General features: G+C 36.9%; 1 protein-coding gene across 3 annotated transcripts in view; it reads left to right on the top strand.

Moving 5' to 3' along the window:
* The window catches only part of pabpc1l (poly(A) binding protein, cytoplasmic 1-like), a gene marked incomplete at both ends in the record, with an annotated part of 94,686 nt that overhangs the window by 47,285 nt on the left and 28,748 nt on the right, over positions 1–18,653 (top strand). For all 3 annotated transcript variants that reach the window (XM_079827891.1, XM_079827892.1, XM_079827890.1), the window contains 2 exons: positions 4,847–4,962; positions 6,554–6,693. In XM_079827891.1, the coding sequence (XP_079684017.1) occupies positions 4,847–4,962; positions 6,554–6,693 (256 nt within the window). The remainder of the gene's footprint in view (positions 1–4,846; positions 4,963–6,553; positions 6,694–18,653) is intronic.

The raw sequence follows: 18,653 nt of genomic DNA, 5'->3' as shown, positions 1-18,653 counted from the left end.
ATTCATCAAACACGCAGTAAATTGATCAAGTGGCATTATAACAAAATATTTATATATGCTTTATTCAATACAAATAAATGCTGTTCATTTAACTTTCTATTAATTAAAAAATACTGAAAAATAAAATGCATCATGATTTCCACAGCTGTTTTCAACAATGATTATAATCATAAATGTTTAAAAGTAAGAGCAGGGCGACTAGGACCGGTGCGACCCGGTAAAAGTGCGGGGGACGAATGTACGTTTATTCTACGCCCATGCACACACACACACACACACACACACACAGGACATTGACATACAGCGCGTTCTCTTGTGTCTTGTCGTGCTTGGAAGCATTTACATGAATAGGAGCGTGATCATGTAACGCTAGACAAAAATGGATATAAAAACGGACGCTGTGTTATTTGCATTAAATATTTTTTAATGCGTTAAACTGAAAAAAATAAACGCCCGCGTTAATTTGCCCAGCCCTAATTTAAACATATGAAACTAAACAAGTAAAGTAGGCTACAGAGAAATGTCATGTTGGAGGGATTGAGTGCACGTCGTTTTACCAGTGAGCGGTTCTTGAGCTCCTTCAGTCACAGTAGGCTAAGGCAGGTTTTTTGCATTCATTTTTATTTCCTGTCGCTGTGCAGGCTCTTTTATTGTAAATGACAGTGTAAACAGTTCAATAACTATTTTAGTTAAAGGTTTAATGTAGGCCAGTCCATTGAATTACGATTGCTCGCGTCAGCAGCGCCTTGCATGGCCCAACAAGGCTTTACAATCAGCGGATGGCGGGCGGGTGCGGCTTTGAACTTTGGTCAAAAAACGTTGGTGCGGACGGTGCGTGATGCGGTTGCGGATTGAATAAAAGCCCATCCGTGCATCTCCTATAGGCCTAGTGAACGCGTTTCGTGTCAGTAAGCACCCAGTCGTGATCATGTTCATTTTACTGCTTTAATTGTGAGGAACCCCCCCTAAAACGTCTATCATACAAAAGAATAGAGTCCTAAGATTATATTCATAACAATACAATAATGTATTTCCTTGCAGATATAGTGATAGAGGTTACACTCGTAGCTCAACAGCGGCTGGCTGAACTGCGGCATGAGTCGCATTGGAGTGACGTAAACTTCCCTCTTCAATTGATTGGCTTGAGGATGAGCTGTCAATCTAGAACTAGTGGACCAATGGTGATGCTAAGACCCGCCCCTAATTTACATGAAACTTGAACTGCAACATTTGAAACCGCAAGCACAGAATGTGGAAACAAGAGCAAAGGAGAAAAGAGCAAGGACATGCAAAAAATGAAAATAAGAGCAGAAAACATGATTTTGTGAGCGATTCAGATAATTTTGAATTCATGATTCAGTTTTGAGCAATATAATTTTAAACTTGTTTAAATATTTGATTTACGCTTATTATTTTTATTTCCGTGACTGCGTTGTTTGTGATTCTGGTTAACTTTTCATTGATTTTTCAGTTTTCTGCGTTATTTTTTCACATTTGTTTTTAAAATTTTGATTCATGCTTATTATTTTTTTATGCATGACTGCAGTAAATTTGGCGGGATTCTGATCCCATAAATATCTCTTGGTGGCAATGACATTGAACGCTGATGTTGAAGCAAGGCAGTTGTGATTTAATTTTGCTTGTGCATGATATCATAAGTATACCATCAGATGTGGCATCGTTCTGACCAGTGGCATCATCAACAGACCGCTTGTCCTTTAATTGAGAAATTGGATGCTATGATGTTCCTTGTGCAGCTATTGTCTGTCATTGTTTATTAACATCATACTGTTGGTTTGTAGCCATTTTAATCCGACTCTCACTTGTCTTAGGTCGCACATCAACTATTTGGCCAGGTGGTAATTTAGCAGCAGATGCAGCCAATTCAGCCTCCAAGTCGAGCTCCTCCCTTTTCCTCCTTAACTGCTCCTGCTCCTCAAGAGCATGCCTATCCTTTAAAGCTGTAGCACGAGCAACAAGTGCAGCTCTATCTGCTTCTGCTTTTATCCTTTCAGAGGATGCAGTGCTGATTCCATTACTGCTCATGCTGCTTTTTGAAAGTTTACTTTCTACATTGGACACAGTCATCTGGATTAATACCATCATCAATAACACAATCACATTCTCTTACAAAAACATTACCTTCATTACACAAAACACATTGGTTTGCATCAGCAATGCATTCATCATTAAACAGTTTTTGCCTTAAACCATGTTTCTTGTTCTTCCCTTTCATCAGGTGGCAATAAACGCAATACAGAAGAAAAAAAATTTGGGTGGGTCCTCCCCCAGATTTTTTTTTTACTAGAGATGCCATGTAGATTAAGTGCAAATCGCCTGCCTTTTTTACTAAACATCTGGTTGGGACAGACAAAATTACGGAAGACACCAAATTATTTACAGCGGTAATAGTGTAGCGGTAAGTCACATGGCAGAACATTTTGACACAAATTGACCCGATGTTCAAATCCGCCTTTTGCCGAACTCACTCTACTCCCTTTTCCCATCACATATCAGATCGGAAAGGCATTTATTTTCAATTAAAAGGAAGAAAATATTTGATAGCGTGTTTAATATGTTTATCGGTTCGGGGTAGGTGAACAAACATACGCTGAATTCGAGAAGGTAAAAGTGAGTGGGTCCAATATCATTGGTCTTAAAAAGTCTTGTCCCACCCACATACAATGGTTCCGACGCCCATGATACAGTGATATAGGTTATGTCGATTAGCATTACATTATAAATATACTTCTGTGAAAATACCCGAGAAGGCTTGAAGAACTATATATTTGATAAACTATATATTTTCGCAAATCGTGTTTATCTTCATATTTAATCAGTCAAAGCGTTTCTATCTTTTTTTATTCAGCAGCAACAGCTTGATGCATTTGTCCATTTTAGGGATTTCCTGGAACATCATGCATTATATTATACTTATGTGAGGCATATTTTGAATTTGCAAGAGGACGCCTTCCAGCTTCCAGTATGAATGAAACCGACATATTGTGGATTTTTTTGCGCTCCGTAATGCTCACGCCTGCTCACTCGATCCTATTTTGGGTAAAAATAAGAAAAATAATAGTTTGAAAATTTGAAGTAGCATTCATTCGAAACATCCATATGTTTTTCTCAAGTGTACAGGAGTTGTTTTTTTCACAATGGATGTGTGAGGCTCATATTTCATTTCAAGACATGGACTCCCTTTTGATTTTGCATACCTTTTTAAATCTTTGTTAAATTTTAACTAGAAAAAACAATTAGATGTTTTCCCAAAATCATGCCGCACTAGAAGTTATGATCCTGAATATTCAAACCATTCTCACTCTGAGGCCTCAATCCCGTGAAATATTTGAAAATATTTTTAAACTTCGTAACATAAGAGATCTTTAATGTTGTGTTTTGTGCCATTGCTTTAGCAAAATATCTGTCAAGCGAACTAAAATCGAATCGCACAATATGGTATTTATTTTACTGCGTATTTGTTTTACAATTTATACAGTACACACTACTTAATTGGCTTTTTTATTTGAAGGTGGATCTTTTTACAGTCATTCAAACAAATGCAGAGTGAAGGGTGTACATTTTTTACAGTTAAAATTTTAAATATAAATATAAGAGGATTTGGGGCCTTCAGATTCACACAGGGCCCAACAGTAACAGAAGTTCCATTGAGCCATCATAGTCCAAGAGCATTATTTAAGAGGCCATAGTCTATGGGACACATATATTCCAGTATAAATAAACATTTGTTTTCATTTTTTGATGGGTTTTCTGAACCAAATTGGATCTTAAACCCCAGGGCTTCTGGTAGTGAAGGGCCCCTGGGCACTGGCCCCATAGGCCCGTACCGTAATCCATCCCTGCTCGTAGCGCACACTCTTTACATGCGCACACTCTTTACATGCGCACATGCGGTGGCGCGCACCCTATCACGCCGTATATTATAAGTGCAAGAGAAACTACGAGCATGCAACGTTACGATGTCAATTTGTAATTCATGAAATAAAAGTAATGTACAAATAAATCCTGTAACTAGTTTGACGTGTGTTAGCTGGGAAGGATTTGCATGCAGTTATGATGTGCGTTCTGTTTATCCGGAGCAGTTTTCATGTTTCATTAACAGTTCATGAAGTATTGTGTATTCCCCATGGTAACTGTTGTTTTCATAACCACAAAATGCCACTTTTTCACTTTTATGTTTTGTTTATTTTTAAATGTGTGCTGGCTACTTTATAGTATTAACAAAAACTGCTATTTAATATCTTTAACTTATAGGCCTATCTATTAATCAGTATTAGTTATTCATACAATTAATGTTAAGTAGGCTACAGTGGGACATTACGTGTGTGTAATGTTTATTAAATAAACGTGCTTTTTTTTATATATAATATATTAAATGGTAAAATTAGTAGATCTAAAGAAAACGTGAAGCCAATGTATAAAGTTAAATTATTGCTGTTATTATAAGTTAAAAGTGAATCTAGTGTTATTATTGCTGGTGCCCGCCATGAACCATGACTCCACAGCAAACCCAACACCGTTTATTGGCTCCACAAACACCACCATGCATAATGTCCAATTTTAGTATTCAATACATGCATTAAAGGGAAGTTATACATACGTTCACCACTTTTGCTGTTGCGGTCAAAACCTTTTTGCCCTTCCGGGTCACATCTACAGCATAAGGAAAGCTATCTATATACATTGATATCTTGGTAAATGTTCACAGCGCCACTCAGTGGTCAAAATGAGAATAACACATCACCTTTTCAAACATATTTTGGCTCCTACAATCGTAGTTATTGTCCTTGTGTGAACGGGCCTTAACAGTTATTTTTCATTCTAGGTGGTTTGTGATGAGAATGGCTCAAAGGGTTATGGGTTTGTGCACTTTGAGACCCAAGAAGCTGCCAACAGAGCCATTGAGACAATGAACGGCATGCTTTTGAATGATCGCAAAGTGTAAGTATTGACAATGCAATTTGTGGTACAACATTTCTTTACAGCAGTGGTTCTCAACCAGGGGGCCTGCCAAAGTGAAACTAGTGAAAACTTTTTTTTTTCTTTGTACTACTATGTACTCTTTTGTCAGTTAAATAAAGGTTCAAGAGAAATGTATAATATAATATAATTATTATTATTATTATTATTATTAATATATTATACATTTCTCTTCAACCTTTATTTAACTGACAAAAGTACAAAGGAAAAAAAATCTATGTTTTCACTAGTCAAATTAAGTATACATTTTTTTAAAACCGTTATAAGTTAAACTGTTTTGAAACGGTCCACAATTAGCAGGTGAATAAAAGGAACATCCACCAAAAGGCTCCGTCTTTGCAAGCAAACTTGGTGATGACTCAATCTAGCTTTTCAACAGGCCGCATTCCGTATTCAACTTGCTCAGACTGTAATGCCTCTCGCAGTTCAAAACTCTTACGCCATGTTCTAGTCATGCGTTAAGTTTTTTAGTAAGTTGAATACGGAAGGTGGCCTGGCGGAAGCTTGATATTTTACTTGATATTTTACTAGTTTTAAATATGGATATTTTTCCTACAAACCCCAATCAATTCGCTTCAGGCCTTTATTAAACCCCCGGAGCCATGTGGAGTATGTTTCTGATGGGTGGATGCACTTTTTTTGAGCTTTCAAACTCAATGGACCCCGTCATTATAAAGCTCGGAAGCATCAGGATATTTATTAATATAACTCTGTGTTCATCAGAAAGAAGAAAGTCATATACACCCAGGATGGTTTGAGGGAGAGTAAATCATGGAGTAATTTTCATTTTAAAGTGAACTACTCCTTTAAGCAGCTGTCTTGTATCAGGCAAGTTTGAGCAAAATTCCACTTGCAAAACTGCAACAATTAGTATCTTCATTGCCAAATTATTAAAAAGTGCAATTAGAAGAAAATGTGATGTGGTAAACCTGCCTCTGTCCCAACTTTTTTGTGTTGTAGGAATCAAAATCAGTTAAATAAAGGTTAAAGAATTTAACAGATTTTTGATTTTATTGCATTTAACAATATACATTCTTTTGTTTTACTTCACTGAAAGGTTAGATTTTTATATATAAGATCTAACTCTAATTTAAATTTAAATGCGCTAATGCCCTTCATTGTTGTTATGGAACATTGGGTTCTGAATATAGAACATAACTTCTGGAAGCACAAAATAGTTAATTAATGATATTACATTTCTTAACCATGTTTATTTAATATATCAATAAGTTTGTAAACGAGCTGTTTTGCCATAATTACTTTTGGAATCCCAGAATACCTTAGCGTATGTGGGATATGCTGAACAGGGGCTTATGAGTAAAAAAAAAACAAAAAAAAAACACTGTTTGTTCAGTTTTTTTTTTGTGTGTGAGACCCCAATACCCCCTATCTCTTCATTTGTGCTTTGAGTGTGTCCTTGCCAGCTATCCATGTTTTCAGTTTATGCATGAACATCAGAGCTCCAAAAAATAATATACTTTTATTTCAAGTGGAGAAATATTTGCCAATTTGTTTTTTTTATGTCTTTATAAAAAATAACCTGCATTTACAGGTTTGTGGGGCATTTTAAGTCTCGTAAGGAGCGTGAGGCAGAGTTGGGAGTTAAAGCCATGGAGTTCACCAATGTGTACATTAAGAACTTTGGTGAAGATATTGACAGTGAGAAACTGAAGAGCATCTTCACTGAATTTGGTAAGTAATTTTGTTAACACTTTACAATAAGGTTCATTAGTTAACATTAACTACATTAGTTAACATGAACTAATAATGAACTGCACTTATAAAGCATTTATTTATCTTTGTTAATGTTAATTTCAACATTTACTAATACATTATTGAAATCTTGTTAACATTAGTTAATGCAATGTGAACTAACATGAGAGAACCATGAGCAGCTGTATTTTTATTAACTAACGTTAACAAAGATTAATAAATACAGTAACAATTGTATTGCTCATGGTTAGTTCATGTTAGTTAATACGTTAACTAATGTTAACTAATGAAATGAAATTGTTAACTTATTGTAAAGTGTTACCGCAATTTTTTTTTATAAAGGGATTTTTAATCTAACTTCAGGGGCCATATGTATTAAAGGGATAGTTCACCCAAAAATGAAAATTATCCCATAATTTACTCACCCTCAAGTCATCCTAGGTGTATATGACATTCTTCTTTCAGACGAATAAAATCGGAGTTGTATTACAAAAGTCCAGGTTAATCCAAGCATTAGAATTGCACTAATAGTGGCTCTGTTTTTGAAGTCCATAAAAAGTGCATCTGTCCGTCAAATAACATGCTCTACGCGGCTCCGGGGTTTTAATAAAGGCCTTCTGAAGCGAATTGATGCGTTTGTGTAAGAAAAATATCCATATTTAAAACTTTATAAAGTAAACTTTCGGCCGACCGCCTTCCGTGGAAAAGTGTTGAATGTTCAAAGTGAAACTCAAGATGTGTATGTGATGTCATGACGAGCCTACCTGGTCGCGTTAGTCTTTCGATCGGCAAGGGAAATTTCAACAATTTTTCCATAAATTGAACAGGGAAGGCGGCCGGCCGAAAGTTTACTTTATAAAGTTTTAAATATGGATAATTTTCTTACACAAACGCATTGATTCGCTTCAGAAGGCCTTTATTACTTCGTCTGAAAGAAGAATTTCATATACACCTAGGATGACTTGAGGGTGAGAAAGGGATAGTTCACTCAAATGAAAATTAGCCCTCAATTAAAGCAGAGTAAAATTTAAGTGTCAAAATTCTAAGAATGACATAGTTTTAGTCTTATTCCTAGGCTTAAGAATGATTTCATTAAGGTTCATATGTGTTAAGGTCTCAGTTCCTAAATATTTTTTTCTGAAGAGATAATATATTGGAGTTATATGATGACACGGGTTTGATGAAACGATACAAGCTTGATTTGTCAAAGTATTCTTTTTGTAACTAACTTAGTTAAATCGTTTGTTAAATAGTTTTCCAGGTCTACTTGGGTAAAACTTAAAGGTTGTTCCTTTTTATAAGCAAGTAATTTTGCGTTTAAAAGACGTCTAATAGCCATCCAAACACGGCCCTGGGGTCTGTTCTTCGTACCTCGACAGATCCCAGATCTTTTAATCGTGATAACTGATCTCTGGCTAATTTGGTTCTTCAAACGAATTTGCGGATTGGATTTAAATATCTGGATTAAATGATCTAAGATTACTGCGCGTTCTTGTTTTCCCTGAAGAGGGCAGATGCATCGATACTCGAAACCATGATCAGCAATGCAGCGATTGGCTGGTGTCAAGACAGCAACGTAATGACATCATATAATTAAAAAAGCCACCTGGCAAAACTTTCAAATTACACACAAAAAAACACGAATATCTGGACCTTTATAAGGAAACCGCTAAACGACCAAACCAACATTAAATTTATAATAGATCAATGATAAGTGTTTTTTTTTTTTTTTTTTTTTTTTTTACATGATTACCAATTATTTATATTCACGATTTTATACAGTATTTGTACACCCTTTACATTTTTATTTCAATGTTGTAATTAAATTTTTAATTCAATTTGAAGCAGATTTGTAACATGACAGTATTAAAGCTACACTGTGTAACTTTTTTAGTTTATTCTTAGCTAAAAACACTTAGGTCTTTCAAAAATATGTGCTCATTAAATGTATATTTACTTCTTTCAAGTAATAAAGTATTCTCGTAAGTTTATAATATGCCATTTAAAATGCATACGGGTAGGGGTTTGAATGCAGGTCGCCATGTTGCCCCTCCATCTTGAAAGTACATTAGCCAAAGAGGGACATACCCGTAAATTCAAGCTTCGCCTTTCGCGTTTTAACACTCGATGGCACTGTACAAAATTCCCTGCCTCGCACATGTGCGCGTCAACTTGTTCAGACTTGTCTGGTGCATGCGCAGAGAGTTTTCATCTCAGCAGCGCCCAGTAACAGAGTTATACGGAGTTTACCTGGCTTGTTTATTCCTCAAAAGTCTGTTTTTCCTTGTGTGGCATTTCTGTGCGTTAATAACTCCGTAAGTAATAAGTTATTGTCATAGTAGATGTGTTTCAGAGTGTGTCATCGCGTAATTCAGTTGATGTCACCTCAGAAGTATTTTTGTGTACACATACAATAGCGTAATGCTCACCTATTTGAATAATCAGTTATTTTGTTATCAACAATGTTTATTCGTTTATAGAAAATATTTGTTTGTAATGTATGTTGATGGAAATATGTATCAGGTCTGATCAGGGGCGCCGTATAGGGGGGAAAGTTAGGACAATTCCAAGGGCCCTTGACTGACAGGGGCCCCAATAAATAGGTAAAAACGAATTCAATTTTTTTTATTATATTATACACTATATAAACCATCATCATTGAGTATATTTCAAATAATAATAAAATGAATGATGTCTTTGATTTTACTTATTTTGGCAATAAAAGTTAAATATCCCCATTGACCAAAAAGTAAACATCCATATTGACCGACCACCCCCCTGTATCTGCATGAAATGCTTTGGTACTGCCTTAGCGCACTCATCAGTAGCTGCGTTTCCATTACAGATTTGCAAAACACTTTTGCGATTATTTTCTAAAAGTCGATCAAAAATATTACGAAATGACAGCATTTCCATTAACTGATGTTATGTGACTAAAACTATTTTTTTCCTCTCATGATAAGTTATTCCAAAAATTATACCATGTATGTTGTTAGGTTTATATCCCAGCCACCGCATGCCATTATTATTAATAGAAGGAGACGGTGTGTGTTATCCAAGCATTGATGGATTGTTTGAATTTGATGGTGGTAATTCAAAGTGTTTTTTTACCACTTTATTTTGGCTCGGAATTTCGTTTGTTGGAAATATAAACTGAATTTAGAAACGCTTTTGAAATGAAAAACTTTGCGTTTAATAAACAAAATATATTTTTGAAATGAAGACAGCGTTTGGAGTGGAGTGCAAAATAATCCGTTCCCTGAGTCCACGGCCTTTGCTGTTATTGAAGTAGACAGTTTATAGTTTATAATTAGGGGCCAAGCACCGAAGGTGCGAAGGCACCTATTGAAACCGTTCCCGTTCCTATTATTATTATTATTAGGGGCCAAGCACCGAAGGTGCGAAGGCACCTATTGAAACCGTTCCCGTTCTTATTATTATTATTCATCTTCTTCTTCTTCTTCTTCTTCTTCTTCTTCTTCTTCTTCCGCCACGAAGTCTATGGCAGCCCATAGAACCGTATGGTAAAAAGTTGTGAAATTTGGCACACTAATAGAGGACAGTCTGAAATGTCACCGTAGCAAATTTGGAGTCTCAAACTCAATCCCTCTAGCGCCACCATCAGTCCAAAATTTGACTCATGTTTATGCTAATAACTTTTGAACCATAAGGGCTAGAAACAAAATTCTTTTTTCCTCTGATTCCTTGGCTCAAGACAATTCCATTGCACCATATGACGTCATTTTCCGTCATAAAAATTTTCCCGCCATTTTGAATTTTCCGAAAAACCTACTTTTACGAACTCGTCCTAGACGGTTCATCCGATTTGCACGAAAATTGAACCAGATCATCTTCAGACCATGCTGACAAAAAATCTTGCAAATCAAGTTGATTCGTCAGATCATTTGCGATAAACGCGCAAACAAATTTTACGTAGCGGTTATAAAAACACTCTTAAGGCAATATCTCCGCAACGCTTTATCGTATTCAAACCAAACTTGGTACATGTCATCACAAGCATGACTTGAGGCAACATACAGCGTTTCGGCGCAGCGCCACCTACTGGTCCGGAGATACGAAAAATTGCAATTTTTGCTTATAACTTCTGAACTGTTTGTCCAAAAATCATAAAAGTGGTCTCGTTACATTCAGGACGGCATGCCGAGTCGTCTGATATTCAATTTTACCATATCGGCCATTTTGGCTGTCGGCCATTTTGAATTTTGTCAAAAAATGCTATATTTTACAAATGCATTAGTATATTGTTACTAAACTCGGTATGTGACTTCCTTGCTATGCCCTGAAGGTACTCAAAAAGTTTTAGGGCAGTGCCACCTTGTGGTCAAAAGATATAACAAACTTGACAAAAATGCTAATAACTTTTGATTAAATTAGCCTAGTATATTGAAACTGGTCATAATAGAGTCATTGGCTCATGCCGATTCAATTGCAACCTATGATGTCATTTTCGGTCATGATAAATTCCCCGCCATTTTTAATTTTCCAAAAAACCTACTTTTACGAACTCGTCCTAGACGGTTTGTCCGATTTGCACGAAAATTGAACCAGATCATCTTCAGACCATGCTGACAAAAAATCTTGCAAATCAAGTTGATTTGTCAAATCGTTTTCGATAAACGCGCACACAAATTTTGCGTAGCGGTTGCAAAAACACTCATAAGCCTATATCTCCACAACGCTTTATCGTATTCAAACCAATCTTGGTATATGTCATCACAAGCATGACCTGAAGCAACATGCAGCGTTTCGGCGCAGCGCCACCTACTGGTCCGGAGATACAAAAAATGGCTATTTTTGCTTATAACTTTTGAACTGTTTGTCCAAAAATCATGTCTTCCGCACCATGCTTTGAAGGTACTCAAAACGTTTTGGGGCAGTGCCACCTTGTGGTCAAAGGTTATAACAAAATTTACAAACATGCTAATAACTTTTGATTAAATTAGCCTAGTTTAATGAAACTGGTCATAATACAGTCATTGGCTCATGCCGAGAACAGAGATACTAATTTTTCCATATTTGGTCAAACATCCTGTCCTCAATGTTCTTATTTGATCAAAACCTACTTTTTCAAACTCATCCTAGACCGTTTGTCCAATTTCCACCAAAATCGAATCGTATCATCTTCAGACTGTGTCAACAAAAAGTTAGGGATTTTGCATCAATAGATGAAACCGTTTTTGTAAACCGCAGCGACGAAGTTGAGCCATTATGCCAAAATTACTCTTGAGGCTGTATCTCTGCAATGCTTTGACATATTGGCATCAAACTTTGCATGTGTCATTGTTCCCTTATTCTGACCACACCACATCAATTTCGTATCTGTGCCACCTATTGGTCAAAAGTGATAAACCATTAACTTACATTATCAGTGACTCAATATATGATATTTCAGCCATTTTGCCTAATCTTCTTAAACTGTATAATTGTTAATTGTTGCAGTTGGTCTGACACTCTCAGACTACAATGCATTTTCAGCCTTTTGCTTAAAATCATCTTAAAACGTGATTAATTGCTCATTGCTCCAGTTGATCTGACACTGCCAGCCATTTTGGCATGTCTTGTCTTCTTCTTTGCGCTTGGCCCCGGTATTGCTGCTTGCAGCTATATTTAGGGGCCAAGCACCGAAGGTGCGAAGGCACCTATTGAAACCGTTCCCGTTCCTATTATTATTATTATTCATCTTCTTCTTCTTCTTCTTCTTCTTCTTCTTCCGCCACGAAGTCTATGGCAGCCCATAGAACCGTATGGTAAAAAGTTGTGAAATTTGGCACACTAATAGAGGACAGTCTGTAATGTCACCGTAGCAAATTTGGAGTCTCAAACTCAATCCCTCTAGCGCCACCATCAGTCCAAAATTTGACTCATGTTTATGCTAATAACTTTTGAACCATAAGGGCTAGAAACAAAATTCTTTTTTCCTCTGATTCCTTCGCTCAAGACGATTCGATTGCACCCTATGACGTCATTTTCCGTCATAAAAATTTTCCCGCCATTTTTAATTTTCCGAAAAACCTACTTTTACGAACTCGTCCTAGACGGTTCATCCGATTTGCACGAAAATTGAACCACATCATCTTCAGACCATGCTGACAAAAAATCTTGCAAATCAAGTTGATTCGTCAAATCATTTGCGATAAACGCGCAAACAAATTTTACGTAGCGGTTGCAAAAACACTCTTAAGGCAATATCTTCGCAACGCTTTATCGTATTCAAACCAAACTTGGTACATGTCATCACAAGCATGACTTGAGGCAACATACAGCGTTTCGGCGCAGCGCCACCTACTGGTCCGGAGATACGAAAAATTGCTATTTTTGCTTATAACTTCTGAACTGTTTGTCCAAAAATCATAAAAGTGGTCTCGTTACATTCAGGACGGCATACCGAGTCGTCTGATATTCAATTTTACCATATCGGCCATTTTGGCTGTCGGCCATTTTGAATTTTGTCAAAAAATGCTATATTTTACAAATGCATTAGTATATTGTTACTAAACTCGGTAGGTGACTTCCTTGCTATGCCCTGAAGGTACTCAAAAAGTTTTAGGGCAGTGCCACCTTGTGGTCAAAAGATATAACAAACTTGACAAAAATGCTAATAACTTTTGAATAAATTAGCCTAGTATATTGAAACTGGTCATAATAGAGTCATTGGCTCATGCCGATTCAATTGCAACCTATGATGTCATTTTCGGTCATGATAATTTCCCCGCCATTTTTAATTTTCCAAAAAACCTACTTTTACGAACTCGTCCTAGACGGTTTGTCCGATTTGCACGAAAATTGAACCAGATCATCTTCAGACCATGCTGACAAAAAATCTTGCAAATCAAGTTGATTTGTCAAATCGTTTTCGATAAACGCGCACACAAATTTTGCGTAGCGGTTGCAAAAACACTCATAAGCCTATATCTCCACAACGCTTTATCGTATTCAAACCAATCTTGGTATATGTCATCACAAGCATGACCTGAAGCAACATGCAGCGTTTCGGCGCAGCGCCACCTACTGGTCCGGAGATACAAAAAATGGCTATTTTTGCTTATAACTTTTGAACTGTTTGTCCAAAAATCATGTCGTCCGCACCATGCTTTGAAGGTACTCAAAAAGTTTTGGGGCAGTGCCACCTTGTGGTCAGAGGTTATAACAAAATTTACAAACATGCTAATAACTTTTGATTAAATTAGCCTAGTTTAATGAAACTGGTCATAATACAGTCATTGGCTCATGCCGAGAACAGAGATACTAATTTTTCCATATTTGGTCAAAAATCCTGTCCTCAATGTTCTTATTTGATCAAAACCTACTTTTTCAAACTCATCCTAGACCGTTTGTCCAATTTCCACCAAAATCGAATCGTATCATCTTCAGACTGTGTCAACAAAAAGTTAGGGATTTTGCATCAATAGATGAAACCGTTTTTGTAAACCGCAGCGACGAAGTTGAGCCATTATGCCAAAATGACTCTTGAGGCTGTATCTCTGCAATGCTTTGACATATTGGCATCAAACTTTGCATGTGTCATTGTTCCCTTATTCTGACCACACCACATCAATTTCGTATCTGTGCCACCTATTGGTCAAAAGTGATAAACCATTAACTTATATTATCAGTGACTCAATATATGATATTTCAGCCATTTTGCCTAATCTTCTTAAACTGTATAATTGTTAATTGTTGCATTTGGTCTGACACTCTCAGACTACAATGCATTTTTCAGCCTTTTGCCTAAAATCATATTAAAATGTGATTAATTGCTCATTGCTGCAGTTGATCTGACACTGCCAGCCATTTTGGCATGTCTTGTCTTCTTCTTTGCGCTTGGCCCCGGTATTGCTGCTTGCAGCTATATTTCATCTTCTTCTTCTTCTTCTTCCGCCACGAAGTCTATGGCAGCCCATAGAACCGTATGGTAAAAAGTTATGAAATTTGGCACACTAATAGAGGACAGTCTGAAATGTCACCGTAGCAAATTTGGAGTCTCAAACTCAATCCCTCTAGCGCCACCATCAGTCCAAAATTTGACTCATGTTTATGCTAATAACTTTTGAACCATAAGGGCTAGAAACTAAATTCTTTTTTCCTCTGATTCCTTGGCTCAAGACGATTCGATTGCACCCTATGACGTCATTTTCCGTCATAAAAATTTTCCCGCCATTTTTAATTTTCCGAAAAACCTACTTTTACGAACTCGTCCTAGACGGTTCATCCGATTTGCACGAAAATTGAACCAGATCATCTTCAGACCATGCTGAAAAAAAATCTTGCAAATCAAGTTGATTCGTCAAATCATTTGCGATAAACGCGCAAACAAATTTTACGTAGCGGTTGCAAAAACACACTTAAGGCAATATCTCCGCAACGCTTTATTGTATTCAAACCAAACTTGGTACATGTCATCACAAGCATGACTTGAGGCAACATACAGCGTTTCGGCGCAGCGCCACCTACTGGTCCGGAGATACGAAAAATTACTATTTTTGCTTATAACTTCTGAACCGTTTGTCCAAAAATCATAAAAGTGGTCTCGTTACATTCAGGACGGCATGCCGAGTCGTCTGATATTCAATTGTACCATATCGGCCATTTTGGCTGTCGGCCATTTTGAATTTTGACAAAAAATGCTATATTTTACAAATGCATTAGTATATTGTTACTAAACTCGGTATGTGACTTCCATGCCATGCCCTGAAGGTACTCAAAAAGTTTTAGGGCAGTGCCACCTTGTGGTCAAAAGATATAACAAACTTGACAAAAATGCTAATAACTTTTGATTAAATTAGCCTAGTATATTGAAACTGGTCATAATAGAGTCATTGGCTCATGCCGATTCAATTGCACCCTATGATGTCATTTTTGGTCATGATAATTTCCCCGCCATTTTTAATTTTCCAAAAAACCTACTTTTGCGAACTCGTCCTAGACGGTTTGTCCGATTTGCACAGAAATTGAACCATATCATCTTCAGACCATGCTGACAAAAAATCTTGCAAATCAAGTTGATTTGTCAAATCGTTTTTGATAAACGCGCACACAAATTTTGCGTAGCAGTTGCAAAAACACTCATAAGCCTATATCTCCACAACGCTTTATCGTATTCAAACCAATCTTGGTATATGTCATCACAAGCATGACCTGAGGCAACATGCAGCGTTTCGGCGCAGCGCCACCTACTGGTCCGGAGATACAAAAAATGGCTATTTTTGCTTATAACTTTTGAACTGTTTGTCCAAAATTCATGTCTTCCGCACCATGCTTTGAAGGTACTCAAAAAGTTTTGGGGCAGTGCCACCTTGTGGTCAGAGGTTATAAACAAATTTACAAACATGCTAATAACTTTTGATTAAATTAGCCTAGTTTAATGAAACTGGTCATAATACAGTCATTGGCTCATGCCGAGAACATAGATACTAATTTTGCCATATTTGGTCAAACATCCTGTCCAATGTTCTTATTTGATCAAAACCTACTTTTTCAAACTCATCCTAGACTGTTTGTCCAATTTCCACCAAAATCGAATCGTATCATCTTCAGACTGTGTCAACAAAAAGTTAGGAATTTTGCATCAATAGATGAAACCGTTTTTGTAAACCGCAGTGACGAAGTTGAGCCTTGATGCCAAAATGACTCTTGAGGCTGTATCTCTGCAATGCTTTGACATATTGGCATCAAACTTTGCATGTGTCATTGTTCCCTTATTCTGACCACACCACATACATTTCGTAACTGTGCCACCTATTGGTCAAAAGTGATAAACCATTAACTTATATTATCAGTGACTCTATATATGATATTTCAGCCATTTTGCCTAATCTTCTTAAACTGTATAATTGTTAATTGCTGCAGTTGGTCTGACACTCTCAGACTACAATGCATTTTCAGCCTTTTGCCTAAAATCATCTTAAAACGTGATTAATTTCTCATTGCTGCAGTTGATCTGACACTGCCAGCCATTTTGGCATGTCTTGTCTTCTTCTTTGCGCTTGGCCCCGGTATTGCTGCTTGCAGCTATATTTATATCTTGCACTTTTCTGTATGGCTAAAAATTATGGAGTATTGTGAGTTTTTTCCACTGTCATAAAGGAAAAAATCCATTAGAAGGCGCCAACGACTTCGTCGGCCATGGGTCAAAGAAAACGCAGCCTATTTCGTTTCATAGTTAGGCTATGTTTAAATTGTATTATTTTAATTTCATATGTTGATTATGAAAAGTGAGCATTATGAGTAAGGCTACATAATCAGATGCGCATATAGTATGTCTGGGGACATGGATTTTGAGCATGCATTTAATTTAATTTTGTTTCCTATAAATTCTTTCTTTCAAATTAATTTTGTTTTGTATACATTTTATCATAATTATAATCAGTGTTTCATAAACTAATTGGCTGGATTTAATAAACAATTAGGAAATATAGCAGTCAATATAATCGTGACATGGAGGCGTCAGCGACATTATTAGCATTGCATGTGAACTGGAGCGCGTCTCACAGACATGAGAAATATGTCGCTTGAAATGTCTACTTTTAAACGAAACAATTAAAAATGAGAAGAAATAGGCTACTCTCTGATTATGTAATAAAATGTGCATTTCTCTCTTGGCGCGTCCACTACTGCGGAGATGGCGAGTCAGCACCGTCAGCCGACATGTCACAAAACTCTAGATTAATAAACAATTAAAATGTCTCCTTGCAATTTGACACATTCATAATCAATACTTTTGCCGGTTCTTTGTGGCAAGCTTAATGCTTGCGCTTGAGTGGGGATAATAATAGCCTATTATATCAGTAGCCTACTCATTACGGTAATATATTATTAATATATTAGCCTACTTAAACGCTCGGATTTAGAATTCTCATATTTATGTAATTAAATTAATAAAAGTGCTTAGTCAACAAATGGCTTAAATGAACAACTAGGCCTACTATTATATAAAAAAAACTTTAGTCGGGGACAGCCCTACTTATTTCACATATTTTTGAACCAATGTCACAATTTGCATTCTGGGATGAGCGAGCAGCGCTGAGCGGAATGAGCAAGCTCGAGGTCAGTATTAGATTTTGGATAGCTAGCTTGGCTTGTATGTTTCGTGCAGAATGGGTGTGTTAGGGGGTGCCCAACCTCATATTTTTTCATAGGGCCCAAAATCGCTAGCGGCGCCCCTGGGTCTGAGCAGCATATTAACAATTGTTATACAGAGCGCACTGCAGTGCTAAAGCTGCGCACATTTTTGTAATCCGACACCGCTTGTTAGCAGCAGCAGCGGCAGCTCCGCTCCTTTTAATGCAGCTGCATTTAGCGCCTATATATGGTACAATAAGCTCTGGTTTACGGTTACATTATACAAATGTAACTTATAAGTATAGTTATACAGTTCTTAACTGTGTATCTTCTGTCATGTCATTATCATGTATATTTACCATCCTTATTTGTTCTCTCACAGAAACCACATTTCTGTACATATCCACGCAAACCTGTTTATGCCTTGCAATTGGATGACTGAATAAATATTACTATCATCAAAGTTCACTCTGGATTAGCTGCAGTTCTTTCTAGCCGAATAATTAGGCCAGTTGAGTTCCAACCATCCCACTGCGCACCGAATATCCCACAGGCACCGTGTCGAATGTGGACGAGGTCGAACTGGAAGCCATGTTAATCTTGGATTAAATCGGCCACAGTAGGAGTTAAAACGAAATCGGAATTGAGAGGAACAGAAACTAAAATTCACTGGATGGTCATATACCTTTTCACCGCTAGATGGGGGAAAATATCACTCAGTGTAGCTTTAAAGTTTCTTAAGGGTCAACATCAAATTCTCTGCATCACTTGTGCTGCATCAAGCCACTCCCATAATATCCGTCATCACTTAAATTAATGCACGGCTCAGATTAACTGTACAACGTGTGTAAACCTCCAAT

This window comes from Gobio gobio (genome assembly GCF_949357685.1).
Source record: "Gobio gobio genome assembly, chromosome: 10".
NCBI classification, from domain to species: Eukaryota; Metazoa; Chordata; class Actinopteri; order Cypriniformes; family Gobionidae; genus Gobio; species Gobio gobio.
This window is presented reverse-complemented; position numbering and strand designations above follow the sequence as displayed.